General features: G+C 39.4%; 1 protein-coding gene across 10 annotated transcripts in view; it reads right to left on the bottom strand.

Moving 5' to 3' along the window:
* The window catches only part of PDE8B (phosphodiesterase 8B), an 84499-nt gene that overhangs the window by 8693 nt on the left and 53313 nt on the right, over window positions 1-22493 (bottom strand). For 7 of the 10 annotated variants that reach the window (XM_030471322.1, XM_030471324.1, XM_030471325.1 and 4 more), the window contains 12 exons: window positions 20959-21047; window positions 16940-17018; window positions 16334-16474; window positions 14618-14706; window positions 13935-13995; window positions 9261-9312; window positions 6277-6354; window positions 5291-5370; window positions 3904-4068; window positions 3093-3138; window positions 2468-2603; window positions 565-763 (listed from right to left, as the gene is read on the bottom strand). In XM_030471322.1, the coding sequence (XP_030327182.1) occupies window positions 565-763; window positions 2468-2603; window positions 3093-3138; window positions 3904-4068; window positions 5291-5370; window positions 6277-6354; window positions 9261-9312; window positions 13935-13995; window positions 14618-14706; window positions 16334-16474; window positions 16940-17018; window positions 20959-21047 (1215 nt within the window). The remainder of the gene's footprint in view (window positions 1-564; window positions 764-2467; window positions 2604-3092; window positions 3139-3903; window positions 4069-5290; window positions 5371-6276; window positions 6355-9260; window positions 9313-13934; window positions 13996-14617; window positions 14707-16333; window positions 16475-16939; window positions 17019-20958; window positions 21048-22493) is intronic. The other 3 variants (XM_030471320.1, XM_030471321.1, XM_030471323.1) reach the window with 2 other exon arrangements.

Genomic DNA, 22493 nt, shown 5'->3' with positions numbered 1-22493 from the left:
TACACAGCTTGTGTGTTTTAGGATATGATAGGATGTGATATTTCATTTGGAAGGGACCTACAATGATCAGGCAAGTCCAACTGCCTGGCCACTTCAGGGCTGACCAAAAGTTACAGCATGTTATTAAGGGCATTGTCCTCTTAAACTCTCATTGGCCTCTTGAACACCGACAGCCTTGGGGCATTGACCACCTCTCTAGAAAGCCCATTCCAGTGTTTTACCACCCTCTCAGTAAAGAAATGCTTCCTAATGTCCACTCTAAACCTCTCCCGGTGCAGCTTTGAACCATTCCCATGCATCCTGTCATTGAATCCCAGGGAGAAGAGGTCAGCACCTCACTCTCCAAAGCTTTTGCAAAGCTTTATTAAGAGCTGTTACTAACAACCAGTTACCAGGACTGTGTGGGCAGTTTATCTAAAGGATAAACAGGAAGACTTCAGGGGCAGAGAGATTTTATGAAGCCAGGACCATCACTAGAGAAAACATCTGACTTTTGAATGACACACATAAGATGGCAAACACACTGAGATCCTAGCTGAAATGACTCCTAGGTGATGGTTATACCTTGACTCTCTCCTTCCTGAGAAAGAAGGCGGTAGCATGCAGGACATCTGCTGCGTGCGTGGAGTTGTGGTATGAGTTGGAGGAGTGGTAGTTAGCTTCAATCATCTGCAGCCACGCTCGCAGTGTTGCTTCTGGACAGTTTAAAAACTCAGAAACCCCAAACCGGGCAAAAATCTTTAAGCCCAAATACACTAATGGCCTGCAAAACAATAGAAGAAAAAAGTACCACTGTAAAATAGGAATTTCTGATGTTCTAAGGAGAGAGACTTTTGGCAAAGAAACCAACAAGACCTTAAAAATGAAAGGGGAGGGGGAATGGTAAACATTTTTAAATTGAACACCTATAACCTCTCACAAGTCTGCCCAAGGTTACAAACTACTACATCTGCCATCCTTTCAGACATTATCTTAATATGTCTAGTAGAAAGCGTGCAGTTCCACTAGGGTTTCACCAATTCTTGTAGCTTCAGAAAAAAAGTCTTAAACGCTCATATTTTTCCTGAGGAGAAAAAAGCAGACTTTGAACATGACATGGGCACATCCCAAAGGCTGAAAAGGTCAAATGTTTGCTGTTTAAATTTGTCCTGTGACTTCAGGGGGTCCAGATTTCTACTTACTGACTATTTGAAGTTGGCATATGCAAAGTATACAGATGTCTCCCAGAGCAGCTCTTTATTTCATATTTCATATGAACTCTTCTAGCTTTAAGAGGACTGGATCACTTTCTAGAGCTGACACATGAGTCTGCCATCAGTAAACCACCCTCCCTTGAATTCCAAATGCTAACAGGCAGCAGGTAACTACTTGTGTGTGTCTAGGGGGGTTAATGTCTAAAATAGAACTTCTGAACTCTCAAGCAGAAGCCTGCTACCTTCTTGCTTCAAGAGGTATGGGCTGGACTAAACAGAAGTGGCATGTCCTGAATCCTAACCAGTAGTGATCTTCTGGCTGGAGAGAGAATTTGAAGTCTAGCAAATGTGATTCTGGGGAGGACAGAAATGAGCTTGTGTATGAAACAGTGAATAGAGTAAAATCTCTAATCCTTTTGGTTCCTAAGTCCAAATTCACTCTGGGTTGTCATTTACTCTGTGTTGCCTGTGACAGAGCCCTATCTATAAGTCACATTATTCTTATTCACATGCCTGCAATATGATCTACAGAGCCCCTGAGCTGAGAAAGGCACAACCAAAAGTCAACATTTGCAAATTAAAAACAGCCAAACGTAAATTCCGAAAATGGCCACTTTCTCCAAACAGACTACAAAAGTTCTGGTAGTCTCTCCAATTCTTTGTATCTTGGAATGAAAATAACTTTCGTCTGTGCATGACATGTTTATTTTTGTGGTCTACATGACCTCAAAACTACTGGCATCTTCTTTCATTATAAGCTTTAAAATGTCAGGCTCTTCATCCTATCACTGGTTTATCCTCTATCTATCTCTCTTAGCTTTTTATCCCTATAATCAAAAGCCATAGTTGCCTCAGAGCTTCCTAAATCATAGGGGGATTTAGGTGAGGGAGGCAAGAAGCTTGTTTTTTCCAGCAGCACCATTTGCATATCAGCAGGAGAGAGGGGCATCTGTGGGATATCCAGAATGTAACACCACCAGACTATGCCAGACAGCGTCACCTGTACAGAGTAGACGGGAGTCAAGCCCCAGACAATCCTGGAGGGCTGCAGACGCTGTCAAGGAAGACAAGAGTCTGCACAGGGCTATCCATGACCATCGTGCATGCCTGGCTTGTTAAATGGGACAGTGATATCAACACACACACACACACACAAAGACAGACAGCTTTCACACATTTGCTGTGCCTTGCTTCAGCTTTTCCAAAGCAAACTGCTTTCTGCTACAGCTCTTCAATAACCTTTTTGCAGGCACTCTGGGAAAGGAGTCCAGTACCTTTTATTTGTAACAGCCTCCAACTCAAAAATATTGAAGTCCCAGCTTTCCTCATTATCCAGGAGCTGTGCAATACAGGGCGGAACGTCATTGATGGTGTTTGGCACTGAAAGGTGACTATGGCTCTGGTTCACGTCTGTTGAAATGGATTTTGGGAATTACAACATTCCTGGGTTATTTTTATCTCCCACGTGCAGAAAACAACTCCATTTATATCCATTTAGAAAACAACTCGTTTTCAAGTAAAACAACTCTTTTCCTTACAGGAAAAATTCCGTAATAAACCCTACAATATATATAGCTTATATTATTACAGGTGATTTGGGCATAAACCAAAAAGATCGATGAACTTTTGTTTGAGTGACAATTTAGTATTTTCCTAGTCTTATTTTCTGCAATATTATTTTTGTCTAGTCTATAGGCTTTTCTATAGTCTTGTTTTCCTATTTAATTATTTGAATCTGCTTCAACTCCAAAATGGAGGCAGTCTAGCACTTGTTCTGCAGCCACTTAGCAACTGTTTCCAAAGATGTACATCCCATTGCGAATTAGCTTGGAGTTTTATGTCACTAGCATCTACCAAAGATGTTACACATGCAAAGGGAAATTTAAAATGGTGGCTTACTCTTAGAAAACACATACTCATTTCCTGACAGTCTTCTCAAGCCATCCTGAAAAAGCAAGTTTATCGTTTTAGGCAGAATAACCATCAGTAACTGCAAAAACACTACACATACTTTTTCTTTAGGTACTATTCCTATTGTAGCACTATAAGCACCATCCTTGTTTTAAAGTCTTTCAAACAGACATGGAAGGATCCAAGGAACACCAGTCTGAGATCTCCAGAAAGGATATTATGAACTATACAGTGTTTTGCCCTCCTTGACCCTTTCCTTGGCACCTGCAGGATTTCATCATTCAAATTAGCAACTATAAGTTATTTTTTATTTTCTTTATATTATTTTGACAAGGATTGGCTCAGTGTATGTTAAAAAAATGAAGTATTCATTAATGAAATCTAAGCAGTCTGTCTCTGGCAGACAGCATTGCTGCTATTACAGGACCAAAGTCAGAACCTGATTAAAGTAACCTCACCCTTACACTGGACCAGCTGTAGAGCAATCCCTCTAATCCCATCTAAGCTTCTAGGATTTCCAAAAAGTATTTCCTTGAGACAAATCAGATTGAATGATATAGTTTCCAGTGGCAACCGTGTTCACTTTATATGAGGATGAATGCACCCAATGGACTGAGACGTGGCCATATCTTACTACATCTTGGGGCCTACTGTTTGTAGAAAGACCAAAATACGTAAGTGAAATGGTGATGAATTATGAGCCCCTTCCCATTGCTTGTGAAATTTTAGCACAACAGAGCACTGAACTGTGATGTAGGGCACTAGAAGTGGTAATTTTATCTTTATTAATTTTACTCACAGTCATCAGACCTCCAACAAGATCACTTGTGTGAGGATCTTCATCTTTGGTACCTAGCTGAGGGGAGTAAAGTTCTGTTGTCCGCAGGATTTCCAGAACCCTGTCCAAGGCCTCTGCTACTGTGATGGGGCTGTTTTCCTGGGCAGCATTAATTATGTTAATAACCTGAAATCAGATTAAAGAGGCAAGTGAGGAAGAGTGAATGGCACTTTTGTGTTTTCTTATTAGAAAATCTTCATCCTTGGCTTGATTATGCTACTTCCCATTTAGAAAATGCTATGTATTTTCCCCAACTCTTGACGTACAACTCTGAAAATGTAAATTTGTGCTCAAATTCCCTGGTATCCATCTGCTATTTATAACCGGGAAACTCCTGGGAAGTGAAAGCAGAAGGGTGTGAGGTATCTGAAATAGTTGCAGGTGGGTAGACCAAAAACTTCAGCATAGCCAGGGCTGCTCAGAAGCAATCATTCAGTCTCTAGAGGAAAAAACAACAACAACCACCAACCAAACTAACTCTGGGACGTGGCTCAGATATCCTGATACTGGATGTAAAGCCTTAGTTTTATCAATGTGAAAACTAAGCACAGAGAGCAGAAACAGCCGGGCTGTGGTTTTGGTAGAAGATAGCTCTTTTTTGCCTCCCACCTTGTGTCTCAGCGGCAATCAGGGAACACAGCAATGACACAGCAGCACCAATGACTGCGGTGACTGAGGGAGAAAGCCCCAGTGCTGTCTTCTGCAGCAACCAGAAGCTGCTCTGGGGGTACTGCAGGTAAGCCTGTGGGTATGCTTGGGGAGAAGGAAAAGGAAAGATGTCAGCTGTTGTAGCAGGAAGGTTGTGCTGAGAAGTAGTGAGGTTGGTGGTAGGAAGAGAAGATGGGGAGAAGGGAAAAAAATGCTGTGAGAGTTGGAGATGGCAGGCACCTTGGTTTGTGGGACAAGTGATATGCAGCTGTTTTGTGACAGCAGTCTGCATAGCACAGAGAGTGAAGAAAAGACAGCAGGAAAGTGGAGGACAGAACATGGTGCAGGTGGTCCCTCCTCTCCATGCTGTCTTATAAATATCCATGGTAAAAGCAAAGGTGAGACTGGAAGCACACATCCTCCTACACATGCATGGCCCAACAAAGCAGGGTTCCCTTCCTGCCACAAGCAGTGCATCTAGCAAGGACACCCTTTTCCCCTGTCTATTATTATTCCTTTTGAGTAGGATTTGGGATGAGATGCAGAAAGTAGTAAGAAAATACTTAAAAAAAAAAGAAAAATTAAGTTATTCAGTTAGAGACAAGGTGCATGAAATCCTTGGCTGTCCTGACACAAACCCTTCCCTATGAGAGCAACTCCAAATTCTGAGTTTATGGAAAAGCTACTGCTCAGGGCTCACCTTTGTAATAGGAGCTTCTATTGTCATTGAGTGTATCCTTGCCATGGAAGAGTACCGTCGGGTTGGTAAACTTGGAGCTGCTGTTAAAGAGAGCACCATTTAAGTGCCACAGAGTGTAATTCAGGTGACAGCATTTAAAGAGTTTAGAAGGTTGCCATTGGGGAACAGTCACAACAAAATCCAGCCTCATCTCCCATTTGTCCTGTATCTCCCTTTCTGCAAGTTCTTGCTTTACTGTTTCATTTCTTGCACTGTTGTCTATCTCCTTTACAGCCACTCCTCACTTCTGCTGTCAGTTTTTCCATCCGTCCTTTGCTGGGGCTGTAGTGCAATGAAGCTACACTTAAGCTATATTATACTTAATGCTCAGTACCTGCCACTAGCCTTTGCAATGAGCCTCTGTCAGACTTGGCTCCTCCTGTGGGAGTACGTCCCTCATCTCAGCGATACAGCTGCTTTGACAAAGCCCATTCCTCCTTCCTGTAACCTGTGCTTTCTCACTACATACTGGGACAGAAAGAAATCGCTGCCACCACTGTCCCAGCCCCAGCAAGCAGTTACAAATGGGATCAGAAGCAGAAGTACTGCTCTCAAGTTACCAGCAGCAATAGATCCCTTCATGTCCTACGCTAATGAAACCAAAGTACTGGTTCAGGAGCACAAGCTGCAGGTTTCTGAGAGAAGTGGAACTAACACTTCACCATGCACTCTTTTAGCAGGCTGCCCCTATCCCAGAGCACAGCTCCTCCTCCTCTACTTGAAGGCACTGCATGCTGCCATGCATTGTATATTGATGCTGGTACTCATGCTGGGGAACTGTTTCGCAAACAATGCTACAGAAATTTTACAGCAGTTATAAAAAGTGGGGTGATCTCTGTTTAATCAAATGTGAATCTGTCTGGTTCCTCTTTTATTCTGCATTTTTATTGCCTATGGCAAGTCTGTTCTTTATTTATAACGTCATTCTGGACAGTTTACTTTCTTACCATCACTACTTTGAGATGTTATGGACTTAACATCAATTGAGTCTTTCCTTCTGTTCTTGCATTTGAAGGAATGAGATTCTGTAAATACAAAACAAAAGCTTTAAAAACTCTTCAAATAAGACCTCTATGGAGACTCCTCCATCTAAAATTTTGAAATTTAATGGCCTTAACAATACCACATAAGTGGGGGAAATCCTGTAATCTCTGAACATCAGAACAAGGGACTCTCTGTCTATCACTTTACAACAATTTGTCTGAAGTACCTGGAAAGCTGTTTTCTCAAGGAAGTCGAGATGTCTTGTGGAACAGAGGACTCACTTCACCTAACTTTAGCTGCGTAAAAGCAGCAATCTTTCAGGCTGTCTTTGTCTAAGGTAGTTGTCAGAGACCCTGCTTTAGGATAGATGTCTCAGGCAGGTGGGTTGAACCCCTCCTGCAAGTCCCTTTTGCTCTTCATCTACCATCGAACAACCCTCAGTTTAACTGCCTAGAAATGTAGCCAAATAAGAAAAATCCCATCTCAGTTTACACTCTTCCAAGCACAGCCCAGACTCTGATAGCTTTTTCTTTTAATTGCAATAATTTTTTGTACCCTTTGTGTAAGGAAAATCCAACATACTGAGAATGATTATAAACAATCAATTCAGTGGCTGTGAAAATTAACCATGCACCAAGCTGTCATTCTTGAAACTGCCATTTGCTAAAGCAAGAGAAATTATCACATCCAGACAACTGCAAAAGTGGGATGAAATGCCTGGAAAGAGCCTAAAAAAAAAAAAAAAAAAATTTCCTCCAAAATATTACAGTTTGCACTCTTCCTTATGTTTAAAAACAGCAACCATGCATCTATGTATCTCTGCAAGAATAGGTGTAGGACCTGTTCCCAGCGTATTTGAAATGCTACTCCAAGATCAGAGACTCCAGCGAGCTTTCAAAGGGAGATAACCATCATGTGAAGAATCAGAGATATCATAAAATTGATATTCTCAACGTAAGGACCAATTTGTGTAACACTGTTACAAGACAGGATATATGCAGCCTGTCTTTCGCAAAAGAAAATGTTAACATACAGTTCTCCAGAATTAAGAAGTTATCCATCTTATAAATTACTGAAATACAGTTTCTGTCTTTATTCTTTTCTTTACCACAAATTTACAAGACAGCTTGGGTCTTCTTATTTTGTTGCAGTCCAAACTGGAGAACCTGAAAGCCTTTTCCTCTGTCGACACCTAAGAGCAGGGCATAACTAATGTGTGTTACATGATTTTGTTTATTTATTTGATAGGACTCCTCTTTAAAATCCCTTTCCTACATGAACATTTCGAGGAGTTTAACATAAGGCACTTGAGTGGGAGCAAACATTTTAGCATAAACACAACTGCGAGTGGCAGCAGCTGACAAGACAACTCTCCTTGTGTTAAATACCAACTAGCAAGTCAGAAACTTTGCCACCTAGAGAGTCATGGGTGCATAGCAGCTACTTTGTGCCACACGACAGTTTTAGCTGAAAATACTTAAATGCCTAAATAAAAAAAATTCCTTTGCCTGGTAAGCGGAATGTTTTCCCATCAGATTTGTAACACATCAAACCATCACAAGCAGCACGATACGCATGGAGTGTTTTCTACACTCATCATATACTGGTATATGCCCATGGCTCTGGGAATTTACACTTGGAGCACAACCATGGACAGCAGGGAAGGATAGCCTGCAACACATACACATGACTAGGGTGGCCTGTCTTCATTGCACAGTAGACCTCAATGGGATGTGGCTCCACAGTCTTGCTGAAATCTGCCACAACAATAAGCAAACCTAAATGCCCACATTATCTGTAAAACACATTAGTAAACTAGTAACAATGTGTTAAGTAGTTACAAGTGTTCTTCAGCTTAATTCATGGGTGTTCTAAACTTCCTCTTTGCAGGAAGCAGTGAGAAAGTAAAACTGCATTTATTACAAGGACACAGGAACAAGCAGTTTAGCACACTGTGGATTAGTTCTGATGGCCGTGAGAACAGCAAATTGCATGTATTGTCTCTTCTCCCCCCTGCCCATTATTATTTTGTGCTACAAAGGTCTCCAACATTTATGCTACTTGAAAAGGTACGGGATGTCAAACAGTCACTTCCCGTCTCTTGGTATGTTATATCCTTCTCCCATGTGAAAATCAGAAGGTGCCTGACATTGCATAGCAATGTTGTCTAGTGTTTCATAGCGGGAAGGGCCTCAGGTGCCAGAAGGTAACAAGGCATGAGAACCTGTTCACTCAGAATAAAACAGCAGTGACCATCTGGCTCAGATCACTAGAATCACAAGCTTAAAATCGGCTTTTAGTGCCACCTTCTTCAGCAAAAAGTGTTATTCCAAAGATAACACGGCATCAGAAGAAGAGGTTATCCCCTTACGCTCCATACCTTTAGCCAAAAGCTACCTGCAGAAGTTACTGAGAGCTTGAACGTGCTGTCTGCAAGTAAGCAAACCTGCCCAACAGACAGTGCAAGGGTTGTTCAGACATGCTGCAACAACTCAGCACTGACTGGACACGACTAGTTGTAGCCTGGACTCTACAGACAACTATCTTAGTCCTGTGCTGGAGCCAAACCAATGACCTGTTGACAAGTCCTAACTTGAAAACACTAGGGCAGATCTGGCACGAATCAGCACAGTTCCACATTAATTTCAAACATAAAGAGGTACCAAGGTACACCAGCTCCAGGATCTGACATAGTGTTTTAGTACAATGAAGAGCAATACATCTTAACTGCGAATGCACGGGAAGAGCTCTGCACAGGAGATTGAATTATTAATGATGGTTACAAATCTAATTCGTGGTGCAACATCAGAGCAGCTGGCATCCATCACTGGCCATCTGCTCTGACCACTAACTTGAGAAAGGGAAGAGACAACATTTCACACCAGGAAAGAACCTGGCCATGACCTCAAGCGCAGCAGTGTATAAAGGTAAATTATAGTATTCTAACCTGACTGAGAATTGTCTCCTGTATACTTCTCATCACGGTGACTCTTGTAGAGCTGAAGATGCATGAAGAGTGAAATACATACGCAAGGAAAAAGAATACAAAAAGATTTTAAAAGGGCTACATTCAACACTGTCTTTATCCAGCATTTTCTGTTCAATTATTTAAAAAAATAGTGATTGGCAAAGACTCTTCTTTAGGTGTAATTAGAACTAGAGAAATAATATGAAAGTAAACAGATATTCAATGCGGAAGATCACAGATACAGTAGTGCTTTACATACTAAGTTCCTTTTTAATGCTTGTTTCTGCAGCAGAACTGACAGTCATTTTTAAGTGCAAATTACATATGAATTTGAAAGATTCAAGAAGTAAGACATACACACACACACACAAACACGTAAGTTCACTTTTGCCCTCTGTAAAGTAATTTAAAAACAATTTTCTAAGTACTATCTAATTTTGCATGCATCCTTTCATGGGTCACTGACCAATTGGACTTCTAAGAACTCAGTTACAAAAATCACTCTCCAGCAACTGAAGGGTAGAAGTAGGTATCATTTATCAAAACTTTCTTTATTTCCTAGTAATTTTTAAACATTCTCAGAAATGAAAAGTTAAAAAAATCTTAATTCTTTGCTCTTCTGACACATCTTGGGTAGGTCCACTGATAGATATTTCAAACTTTCTTAGTATCTGGATAAGATATTTCCATCATCTTGAAGTTTATGCCTATTGCTTAGTCTACAATAACACAGAATAAATGCTTCTATGTTTTTCCATCCTGTAAGACACAAAAAGCGCTGTCTGTCCATTATGTGACAGTTTAATATCTGCTAATCACTTCATCCTGTTCCTTCATTACATAGACACAAGAAAGTTTTTTGCTGTTAGTAGGAAAACTGAGCAGAGCTTCCAGTTCGTCAAGTCTTCCCTCTAAAGTTAGCACATGATGTATTTAGGTAAAGCCAACAGAGACACTGAAAAGGGCTAAAACCATTCCTTTTTTTAGCAAAGATATACATACCCTTTAGCTCAGATGAATAAACTTCAGTGCTTGACACTGCACTTTCACGCTATTCATGACACATCACAATCTAATCTGTGGTGATTGGTTCCTCTGGCCAAATACATCACTTGCCTATAGCAATGCACTAGATTGCATGGAAGCATGAAATCATGGTTGCAACTGGTGAGGAATTATACAAATTCTCTTTTCCATCATTCTTGTGCTACTTCCACTTTTTTTTTCCTTTTTGCTATTGAGGGGAGGAGGGATGAGGGTGAATGAGAAAGAGAAGAGAACGGAAAGGGAACAAACAAACAAACAAACCTCCCCTCTCAAAAAAAAGGAGAGGAAAAAAAAAAAGAAAAAAACCCTAAACAAACAAAAGACAAACAAAACAGAAAAAAACCAAAAATTCAAATTCAAGAGGGGCTTTCTGTAATGAATTAGAAGGAGAAAAAAAAAAAAAAAAAAAATGGAAGGGGAAATCCTGCTCTCATGGCCCATATAAATCTGGAGTCTAAGGAACATTTCTTACCCCAGAAAACTGATTTTAAAAGCTTAAACACCTGTCTTGCAATCATGCATGAACTCTCAGATAAATCATCTCATCCAAACAGGGTAAAATCAAGTAAGCTGATCAGATATGGTACAATGACAAAATGCATCTGAACTACTTGTTCTGGTCCTGAACTGGAGCTTCTTTCAGAGCCCACACATATATCTCTGCTGCACAACTGGCAGAAAACATTACTTACTGTCCTGTAAGTTCTCTACTGAGAAAGTAAAACAAATCATAATTGAATTCTGAATACTTCTATTATCCCTCCTGCAGGCATGACCTGAAAGAGCCACATAAGATAAGTTATGAGGCCAGTTACACAGCTAATCTTGGGCCAGTATGTTCTTAAGCGAAGAAACACCACCTCCGTTGTAAATTTCTGAATGTGCAAACACTGGACTCTATCTTGCCACGGTTCAAATTGACAAAGGCATCATTAATCATCAGGCTTCAGCACACGGGAATAGTCACATGAAAGTCAATCCCTATTCATAAATCTTCACTGTAAGAATACTTGATATACTCTCAGGTATATTTCTTTTTTCCGTGCATAAATCTAACATGCTTTATTATTGTATGTGATAAACATGGCACAGAGATCCATGAAGCTTCTTACACAGCGATATCTAATCATGCTATGATATCCCTTATGGAGGCTGTTGGTATTGATGAAGAACAATTCTACATCTTTTTAAGGTGAAACAATGCACAACAATGTAAGGGTGTTTCTAAGTTTGCACACAGAGTCTGAATGCTGACATCAAGCCACTTATAGCTATGTTGATGCAGTGAAACATTAAACATTTGCATCAAAATTTGAATCATCAGTTTTTACTGCTCTGTAACTAAAGTTTGTTTGATTTCCCTTTATTCCTCTGTAAAGACTTATCGGTGGCTTGAAGAGAAACCTAATTTTTTATAGGGCAGAGAAAGGTTCTGTTGCTGCAAGTATTCCAGCATAGATTTTAGAACTGCAATGTTCTGTTGATCAGGATTGATAACATCACATTAGTGATTATTGCTACAAAAATAAATCTAAAAAGTCTTATGAATATAATACAAATATTCCCATATGTCACCATCACTGCCCAACAAAAATTAAAAAAAAAAAAAAAAAAAAGGCAAAACAAAATGAACTCAAAACCACACCCAAACCCCCCAAAATTCCAAGACACTCTGTGAATTCTTCATGTGACGAGAGAGCACCTGCTGCTCTACTCCAGGCAGGAGATAGTTCCACCACAGAATTGAAACACAATAATTACCTAGTTCTGTTGGTTGCACCTTTTTTTTCTCCAATGGACCTTAAAACTCCATAGACCATGCCTTCTGCAAGGCTATGGTCTTTAACCTTTGTGGTAGATGTCTATCTGCATCTGTGTAGAACCCTTCAAAAGCCATATTCCCTGGGATCACCAAATATCTAGAGCTTCCCAGACCATTGCGTTCAGGCTTTTTTACGAGCAAGTGCCCATGAACCAGTGAGAAAAAAATGTGAATTGATGGTGCTTTCCAACAGTTCCAGTAGTACAGAGAACATGAATGCGGCCTTGGACACAAGTCCCCAGCTAAAATCTGTTTCTTACACTTACTACTGGCTTTGGCAGCCCAATGAACAGCCTGAAGAAAAACAGGAAGGAAAAGGACTTTTGCGTGTATCCTTACTGTTGCTTTTTACACATGGCTGCAAGTTTGTAACTGTTCTGTATTCATTATCTTGTGCTAAGAGTATCATATCTACACTTCTCTGGACTAGCCTTTCAGCTGTGTGTATATTCTAGGAAAAAAAAGTCAGCTTGTATCTAAGAAATACCTGTAACTTTAGCACTGCTTCTATTACACAACTCTTTCACTCTGCCAGAGCATTTTAAAACATCCTGCTATGGTAAATGATACTTTGCTGCTAATACTAAAATCCATGTTTTAGTTCAAAGATGAGGTCAGTTTAAAATATTTTGAGCCTTGTTTTTCAGTGATAGACATTCAAAGTTCTTCCAGAACTTTTGCAGATTTCTCCCTTGGCTTCCTGCCCCCTCAAAAAACTTGTGCAAGGGGCATGGTTCCAACAGTTAAATTTTACAGAATAACGCTTATGAACTTCTTCCAATAGTAGAGGTTTTCCAATAATGTGTTCATATTCAGTATTGTTATACTGAATAAGGAGCAACTAGAAATAGTAGTGGCTTTCTAAATACCTTTTATGCACAAGTGTCTTTACCTACCTAATGGATAAAAGAACATTAAAGTTCTAAATAAAACAAGATTCCCTTGTTTTATTTCCTATGTTCCCCTAAAGAACATGGAAACAGATCATGTTTCCCAAGCACATCCTGAGCCTAAAATGTTGCCAGCTACTTCTCATGCTTCTCACTTTCTATCTCACCCTACAGATCACAGGCTAAAGATAGATTTCACTCCTTTGCTCACAGAAGTCCAAACTTCTTTACTTCACAGGCCATGTACTAGAACATTTTTGAAGCAAAGCATGTGATACAATCATTTGCTTCGGTTGCTTTCAGAGGGAGGGAACCAGGAGCAGATGACAGCAAACAGCTCCCCATGCCACCAGCTTTGTTGAAGGACCTGCTCAGGTGGATACATCTGGCCTGGAGAGAGCAGGGTCAGCTGCGACTGCTGGTTTACTTGGGTTATGACACAGATTGCACCTCTCCATAACATGTGTTGTGATGAGCATGCGGTATCTCAGGTCCTGCATGAAGGCTACACACTTTACACATTGGCAAACCTTGTGACAGCTAAACACAGGTCATTATTAGAACTAAACACACCAGATCAGACTGGCAAGCGCAGCTCTAGAAGAAAGCCCCTAAACTCCCTTTGGACTCTGACCTATGTTGCTTCACAGTATTATGGACTCAACTGTCATACCCACGCTCCAAAGAATTAAGGCCATTCTTCCTCTAGTCAGCAGTCCTACAAAAGGAGAATAGCCCATGCAAATGCTGAAGGAATCTTGCTTGCTCCAACAATCGATGAGAATCTCTTTGACAATACAGATCACATTTTCTTGGAAAAATGTGTATTTCTAAATCAAAAAATATCAGTTTACTCAGAGCTATGAAAATTACAACATGAAAAAAATACAATACCTGTTTGTTGTTTTCATTGGTGCAATGCAGCCTTTTGAGGGACACAAAGTGTCTTATTTTCCTAGCAACAAAAATAATCACTCATTACCACATCAAATGGTAAAGAGAGAAGTGAAGTGATATACTGCTGTTTTCTAAAGCAGAAATCTCCACACCCTCATGAAACAAGGTACCAAATCCAACACCAAACAAAGAACTGGGTGGCAAGCACTCCTTCAGTGTTACAGCTATGTTTCTGTACCTGATCCTTCTGCTCCTGCAGGAATTCACCTGCACACCTGGGAGCGGAATCTGGCAATGTGCCCACACGACACGGCAAAGGTGCGAGCACATTGAAGCACGCACACAAACAAGACCATTACCCAGCTACTCATCCATTCTGCAGAGTAACTGCATAAAGAAGTGCCTGGTAACATGACCATAAACGTCAACTTAAAGGTATCTATAGCAGTGACACTACTAATTGTTATGACTTTACAGTTCTTTTAGTCAGCAAATGATGACACCAAAATGAACATGACCTTTTCAACTTTGCTTATTCTTTCCAGACTGCTTGAAGTCAGCAGTTACATCATCATCCTGCTACTAAATATATGGAGGTTAATGTCAAACTTACAGATGGGGAAAGCAGAGAGAAGGCCCTAAAAACCAGAAAGCAATTATGTTCTGGACAAGTAAGTTACCCTCCTTGACCAATCACAGGTGTTATCTTCACATGCTGCTGGATACTGTCTCCTGTTTTTCTTCTTGCATAGTAAACTCCTTGCCATTCCTAAGCAAACACACAACAGAGACAGCATCTAAGAATACATATCTGGCAGTCAAATATTCATTTATTATTACATAGTCCTTACACAGTAAATAATAATGTATTATTTCATGGTTGTATTTTTTAAAATAGTGTAAAATTTATTAATACAGAGTAGCACCTCTAATAGGCATCTGTTAACATAAGGACAGTGTAAATATGTTTCTCTTGTGAGAGAGTATACAATTTTTACAAGGAACTTTAGGAATCATTTACTTTGAGGGTTACAAACAATGTTGGCTGCAACACACCCAGAGGATATCTCCCGTGGGAGCAGCTGAACCAAACTCTGCACTGAACACCATTCAGCTTCAAAGTCACCAATCATCAAGCAATATGTGTTGAAATTCATATGCAGAAACCCTTGACCAAAGGATGTCCTTCAACTAATCTCAGATAACCAACAGCCTATTCTCACTCCATGACTCATTTCCCATGACCATGAATATCTGAAGCACTCTAGATCAGCAAGAGGAATAAACAGTTTCTTCATGGCATCTTTTATCCTGGTCTCCCATGTAAATGCCTGTTTCTCTGACTGGCCGCTCATTTTCCCTCCATTCCCACTGCTACAGAAAAGCATCAATAGGACTCCAGGCTAAACAAGAGCCATATATGCCCCATCCTTAAACAGTTCACTGATGCAGAGATAAAAGATATCCTCTAGTATGGATTGGAGAAGAAAGACAGACAAAGGAGAGGGTGTTGTTCTCCTACAACTCAAAGAAGAGAGATTTTAAGGAGGGAACTACTTGGTCATAGAGTAGGATGAAGCTGGAAAATGGGTGGAAGGTACCTTCTCTGTCACAAAGATGGATGGATGCAGAAGACACAGAGTGCCTTTGAGCAGGCAGTGCTATGAGCTGGTCAGCCTAAGTAAATGAGTAGGAGCAAAGCAAGAGTGGCCTGCAGGTGCTGCTAATGAACCAGGGTAAACCTGCAAACAGCTCCAGTAGTGACCCCCAAACCTCTGATCATTGCTGTAAGTGACTCAAAGGTTCAAGAATTCCCCAAAGTTCATGAAGCAGAGGGTGAGACAGGGAAGGGTGAGAGGTACTTCTGCAGCCTCTGGGAGATGGGGTAAGAGACTGTTGCATGTGTTAGGAGAGCATATCCCCAGGAACAATGCAGTGCTTTTGTGGCCTATCACCACCATGACCACTGGGTACTAATATGTTGTGCTGCTTACAGCTGGTGAAGGCTCTGCAGTGTGACAGAACAGGTAAGCCTTTTGGTCAGATGATGCAACCACCTGAGAGACTGACTGATGGACAAATTATTATGTTCCAACTAACAAAATCTCCATGGGCTTTAAGCAAAACAGAAACACAGAAAATGTTCTTACATTGCTCTTATGCAAACAGATCACTCAAGGACTTCAGTCAGATCCTAAAAGCAAAGCTAAAGAAATCTAGTAGTCACTTGTCTGAGGCGTGGGCTGTTGTGCTCCTAAGACATCTGAGAAGCAGAATTCTGGTGTTACATGTACAGCCATGAAAACCACATCTTGTGTTCTTAAACCTATAGTACTAAAAATGAAGCAGAATAGAAATTTAAAGCAATTTTGCATGGGTTTATTTTATTTCCTTACCTTTCCTTTTTTAATGAATGTGTTGATATTGTCTAGAAGATCTGCACAGTTTTTATCACTTTTTGGTAGTTCAGTAAGTTCCTTGCCAATAAGCTCTCCCTTGTGATACCCCATCATCCGTTCAAAAGCTGGATTAACATACTGCCAAAACAAAAGTACTTGAAGATAATATGAAAAAGAACACATTTAAAAGTTAATTACTCACATATAACTACCAAATTGTTACAAGTTATGCATCTAGAGCCATAACCACACATGCCTAGAATTCAGTGTTTTTCATATAAAAATATTATGTAATGGTGAAACATTTTATTCAAGCAATGAGCTGAACACAGAAGGCAATATGTAAACTGTTACCAGAAGGCACAAAAAGAGAACAAAACTTTACTGTACAGGTTATCTAGTTCTGCTGCAGATTTCATGGTGGTTTTACTATATGCAACATTACTGAAAATTAGAATCTAAGTAAAGTTACTGAAGAAAAAGTCTTAAAAATTCAGCAGGCATCAATGTGCAGCATGCAGAACTAAGACAGTTCATTGCACACGGCTTTCTAATGGGCAACAAAACTAGAATACTACAAAATAGCTAACTTTTTTCCCCTACCTGAATGACATGATCTTCACTGGTTATTTCTATAGCTTCCTGACAATGGTCCAATGCTGTAAACACTGCATTACAAGCCCTGAAATTAGCAAATGATTCATGTTAGTTTTATTGTTAGAACATTTTGCTTAACATAAATACATTATTATATTGTACTTATCAGTAGATGGATCACAAAGAGGCATGTTGTTTTGACTAAACAATGTCACTATCTCCATTATGATTTTTTCAGGAAATTCAGCTTCAGACTTCCCTGTTGTTAATGTGTTTTTCCTGCAGATCACACTGTAAAATTGTACATGGGTCTTAACATGTTCATAGTATACTTCTTTCTCCAAACATGCTCTAGACTGCAGGAACTAACAATTAGCAGTAAAAGTAACAAATGGCTGTTACATTAGAATAGAAAGGTTTGTGATCATTAAAGATATGGAACACAAAAATCATCACAACAGATATATACAAAGGTTTCAATACAGCAAATAGATTGGCACTATCAAAGATGTTGTAATACAATATCATTAAAGAAAACAGCATAAACCATCTCAAAGTCCTATTCAGAAAAATGCCAATTTTCCTGCTTCCAAGTAATAATTCAGTGACTTGTTTTCCATAGATCCTGATTTTTATTAAGGGGCAAATTGTCTGCATTTTCCTTTATTTTCAGGGCTATCCTTCAACTAATACAGGAAAACAAAAGCCTTACCTTCTTGCTACACAATATAAATTGTTTAAATGATGATTTACACAGGATAGGATTAACATTAATGTAGGCTCCTAATACTACGGTGGGGGAGAGCAGAGGGGGACAAGAAGGAGAGAAAGTGAGAGAGAAAAAGAGAAAGAGAGAGAGAGAGGAAGAGAGAGAAAGTGAGAGAAAGAGAGAAAGAGAGAAAGAGAGAGAAAGAGAGAGCATATACTAAAAGAAACAACCCAGGCATACTTGCTTTGATAGGTATCAGTACTCCATCTTTGATTTGGACTAAACACAAACAATTATCTTCTGTGTACCTCTCATTGCAAGGAGCTTAAATGCACCACGCATAAACATTCTTGTATAGTTATTACCTAAAACAAACACCTTGCTCCCAGACTGCATAGTGGGGCTTGAATTAATACCGATGACTAGAGAATTAAGAAATACACGACATTGCTAGGCCCGCTCATCATGGAAGCAACTCAAAATCAAACAGGATACACCAGGAGGTACACACAGAGACACAGACATGCAGCCACATTGATGAAGATCTGTAGGAAAAAGTGTTGCATTCAGAAGACAACAGCAGTATTTCAGCTCACACAACAACAGGAGCTCCCAATGTAATTTACAAGTGATTTTCTAGCAGCCCAAGCTGGCTCTAAAATGTGATTTTGTGCTGTGTGAAATAACTAATTTATCTCAGTGATAGATGCCTGCCTGATACACCAGCTGCTAACAAATGTCATTACATAAACTTTCTGCAAGAAAACACACATCTATATTTGCACTATTCAAACCTTAGTACTTTCATTTAGTGTGGCAACCAAGCCAGCAAAATTACAAGTTTAAATGGCCCATACCCTCTTTGATTAATACACACCTCCCACAGATGTCTAACCAAGCTTCAAACCAGAAACAGCTCTTTGGAGAAGCAGAGTCCCCACTTGGAATGGAAGACACTTCTGATCACCGACGTGACCTTATACACTGCTTTGTTGGGCTGATCTAGCTTTCTCACCACATTTTTCTTGTATCCAAACACTTGAAATATCCTGGTTTTAATTCCATTGACTAACTTTCTGAAAATACTCTCTCCCCTTTCACTTTTACAAATCTGCATAGAAGACCTACTGAAACAGTGAATAGATCAGGGACACAGTGGAATAGACACAGAGTGCAGCACTTTTTCCCCCACTTAAATAAACCACACAGATGAAAGCAAATTATAGCCAAACAGCAGTACCAAACACTATAGTTCTCCTTTGTTTTCAGTGGCAAATTAATTTAGAGCACTTGCCTAATCAGGCAGGGGTAGGGGGAAATCCTCTGTTGCAAGACATTGGCTTCTGCAAGTTATAAATATGCCTTTTCAAAAAGATTTATCTTCTAAAAGTCTACATCATACCCCCAGATATTACTACAAATGTTGTTTATAAGCATTACTTGTGCTTGTTACATGATGAGGAGTATTTCACTATTTAACTATCCTGCGCCTGCGTCTATTAAACTCTTTAAATTACTTGACTGTTCTGGGACTGCATCTGGCAGCAGCAATTTCAAATCCAAATATACCACTGTTCTGGTTTTTTTTCACAGTTTTTTGCAATGCTGCCAAAGGTTCCCAAAACAGTCGTGTTCAGAGGTGATGCGAATATATATACACACATAAATATATAGAATATGTACTCTCAATAAACAAAAGACATGATAATACTGAATACATTTTCTATAATGTTATTATTTATGTAAATCAAAAAGAAGGAGGCTCACAGTTTATGTAACTACATTCAAGAGACCAAAAGCAATCAGAATTACAAGTGGGTTGTATAACGCTGTTTCCATAAACAATATGGATAAAAGAACTGTCAGTAGATGAAATGCCACTGGGGATGGACATTGTTTCCTTCCAGTTTTAATGAATTTTAAGATGTTTCTGGTGATGACTATAAACAAATCTGCAGCAAAATGTGGTAGACAATATGAATCATGCTCCCTGTGTTGGAGGTTTAATTATCTGCATTCATAATTGATACTCTCATGTATAGATGTTCAAACTGTATTTGTGTCTTGTTTTTGAAATGAAACAAACTACAAGCATTCTGTGTTTGAATGACAGCTTAATCGTTCTATATAAAACCGGTGTTTCTGGTCTACGCTGGTTTAATTCAGAAGTCACTCATTTCATATTGCATTTACAACTGAACAACAAACCAAGTCAGGACCACCGCAACATCTAATTAACCTCTAAAATTTCACAGATGCTTTATTTTCCTGTTGAGTTTTGGAAAACACCTATTAAAAATCATGGAAGCCCAAATTCTATTTTTTCTCCTGAAGATTTCACTGTAATCGCACACTGCATGTACAAACATGTAGCCACTTGAAAATGAACTCACTTTGAGATCGGTTTGCAAATAAAATCTTAGAAAAATCTATTTCTTAAACAAAGACACTGAAACCTGTAGAGAAGTGATATTATTTTCTGTGGACGGAACTGGAATTAAGTTATGACACCCAGGCAACTACACCTCTGCATAACACTCAACTTCAAGGGCACTTTTTTTTCATATAGTTGTATTGCAAACATATTTGTATGTATGTATCAGCACCTGTATTAAACATAAAATTAGTCACATTAAAGAAAAAGTGATAAGGAAATGAAACTCAAGTAATATCTCACTAATATAAAAGAACTGTGCTCCTGCTCTGCCAAGTCTTGCCCAAGCAAGAAAAACTCAGCGTATGAAGAGCTGGATTAAGATTGCATTCAGCTCAAGCTATCAAACATGAAATCTCACACGCATGAGATCAAGAATGACTTTGTGAAATTTTACTGTCATGTAAGTTTGCAGTCATAAACCTTATATGAGATAGCATTTTCAAAATGCTATCCTTGCAATTAAGCAAGCTGAAGTCATTGTTCTGCAATATTTTTGCTAAAGGATCTTGCCCTGACTGTCATGTTGGTAGGAACGGCTGCTGAACATTGCCAAATTCAGTATGGGCACCTCAAGATATATGGGACACAAGGAAGCACCAGAAGACATATACCGCATTTTGCATTAAGGAAGGCCATCATTTACACCACCAGTGAATGAAACATACATAGACCAAGGTTTCTCAGGGTACCAGTTACTAAGACACTTACATTGGTCCTTTACAAAAGAACAGAATAAGGAAATAAGGGTATGGTATAGTATATTAGTTAAGATACAGATGCAAAGCACATATATGCGCAGCTTGAAAGAAGCAGAAAGTAATCTAATAAATTATGTAGACCAAGCAGTTGATGTTTGCAGTTTCTTACACTTCTACATACCGTAATTTGAACTGAGATCGCACTTCCCCATGTTCTATTTGAACCAGTTCATTGTAACAAGCAGTTATGCTGCTATTCTCCTTGAATTGCTGGAAGACAAATCAAGAGTGCATGAAATAGAGTGGAATGGTTTAAAACTGTTATTTCTGTTCCTGAATCTAAAACTCTAACCTTATAAAGAGAGCTGGCACAAGTCCAGCAAAAGGCTATGATGGTGGCTAAGCATCTCTCCTATGAGGAAAGGCTGAGAAAGCCAGGATTGCTCAGCCAGAGAAGAGAAGGCTTAAGGTATTTAAATATTTGAAGAGAGTATGAATGCCCAGTGACAGGACCAGAAGGTAATGGGCACAAACAGAAACACAGGAGGTTCCCTCTGAACATCAGGAAGCATATTTTTCACTGTGAGGGCTGCTAAGCACTGGCACAGGTTGCCCAGTCTCCATACTTGGACATCTTCAAAAGCTGTGTGAGCATGGTCCTGGGCAACTTGCTTTAGCAGAGAGGTAGGGCAAGATGACCTCAAGACATCCCTGCCAACCTCAATCATCCTGTGATTCTGTAGAAATAAAAAGCTTTACTTGCACCTTTTGCATTCTTTAATCACCTTTTTCTTACGAATGACTTTATAGTTCTTAAGACAACATGGTTATCTAAATACAAAGCAAGTATAAAAATATGCTAAAACCTCAACTGTGAGTTTTCCCACTTGGTTTTAGCAACCCAGTTAGAAAAGATAGTCTGAAAAAAAAAAACCAACCCCAAACAGAGTCTCACACAAACTAGTATTGCTTTGATATTTCATTTTGAACGTATATCCTTAGTTCAGAATGAAAATGGAATAGAGACATAAAACATTCATGCTAAAAAAAGAAAAAAAAAAAAGGATATTTGGCATTTCAAGCGAATGCTGCAGCTGAAGCTCAGAAGGTCAAAGTAACTTTGCTCCACAAGTAATCTCACTGAGCTGTCACTGTGAATTCAGAAGTGCAGAAAAGTACATAAAGTAAGAAGCATGCTGACAACAGTTAACAGACTTTTATATACTCCAGACCAGAGAGAACAGCCTCTCTTTGTTAGGCAAGGGTAGTAAGTTGGAAGGTCTTGTGTTTGGTCCTGCTGAAATCAGAAACTTACATTGATACAAAAGAAGCAGATTTTCTGACTTCAGTTAAAGTTTACTGCTCATTAGTAAACTTCTGCTATGAAAAGCTAAATCACTCCTTCAGAAATACATGCACCAAGTCTAGGTTTTACAGGAAATACCTCTTGTTGTCACTAGTTCTCACAGCACCGTTGCATGCAGAGTCAAGAGGCAGCACTCAAACCTCCAAGGAACAAAGAACAGCTTAAAAAAATCTATGCTTCTCTCCTGTACAAAAAATTCTGTTTTGGGGACCAATGGCTTAATACCAAGTTGCCAGCAAAATGTAAAAATGTAAAATTAAAAATATCTGTTGACGTGGGTCTGCTTCTCTCCTTAAGGTTAAGATCTTAAATTATATCTGTAACTTTCACTGGACCCACTAAGTGAATGC

Source organism: Strigops habroptila, chromosome Z, assembly GCF_004027225.2.
Source record: "Strigops habroptila isolate Jane chromosome Z, bStrHab1.2.pri, whole genome shotgun sequence".
NCBI lineage: Eukaryota > Metazoa > Chordata > Aves > Psittaciformes > Psittacidae > Strigops > Strigops habroptila.
Note: the sequence above shows the minus strand (reverse complement) of the source record. Positions and strands in the feature narration are given on the sequence as shown.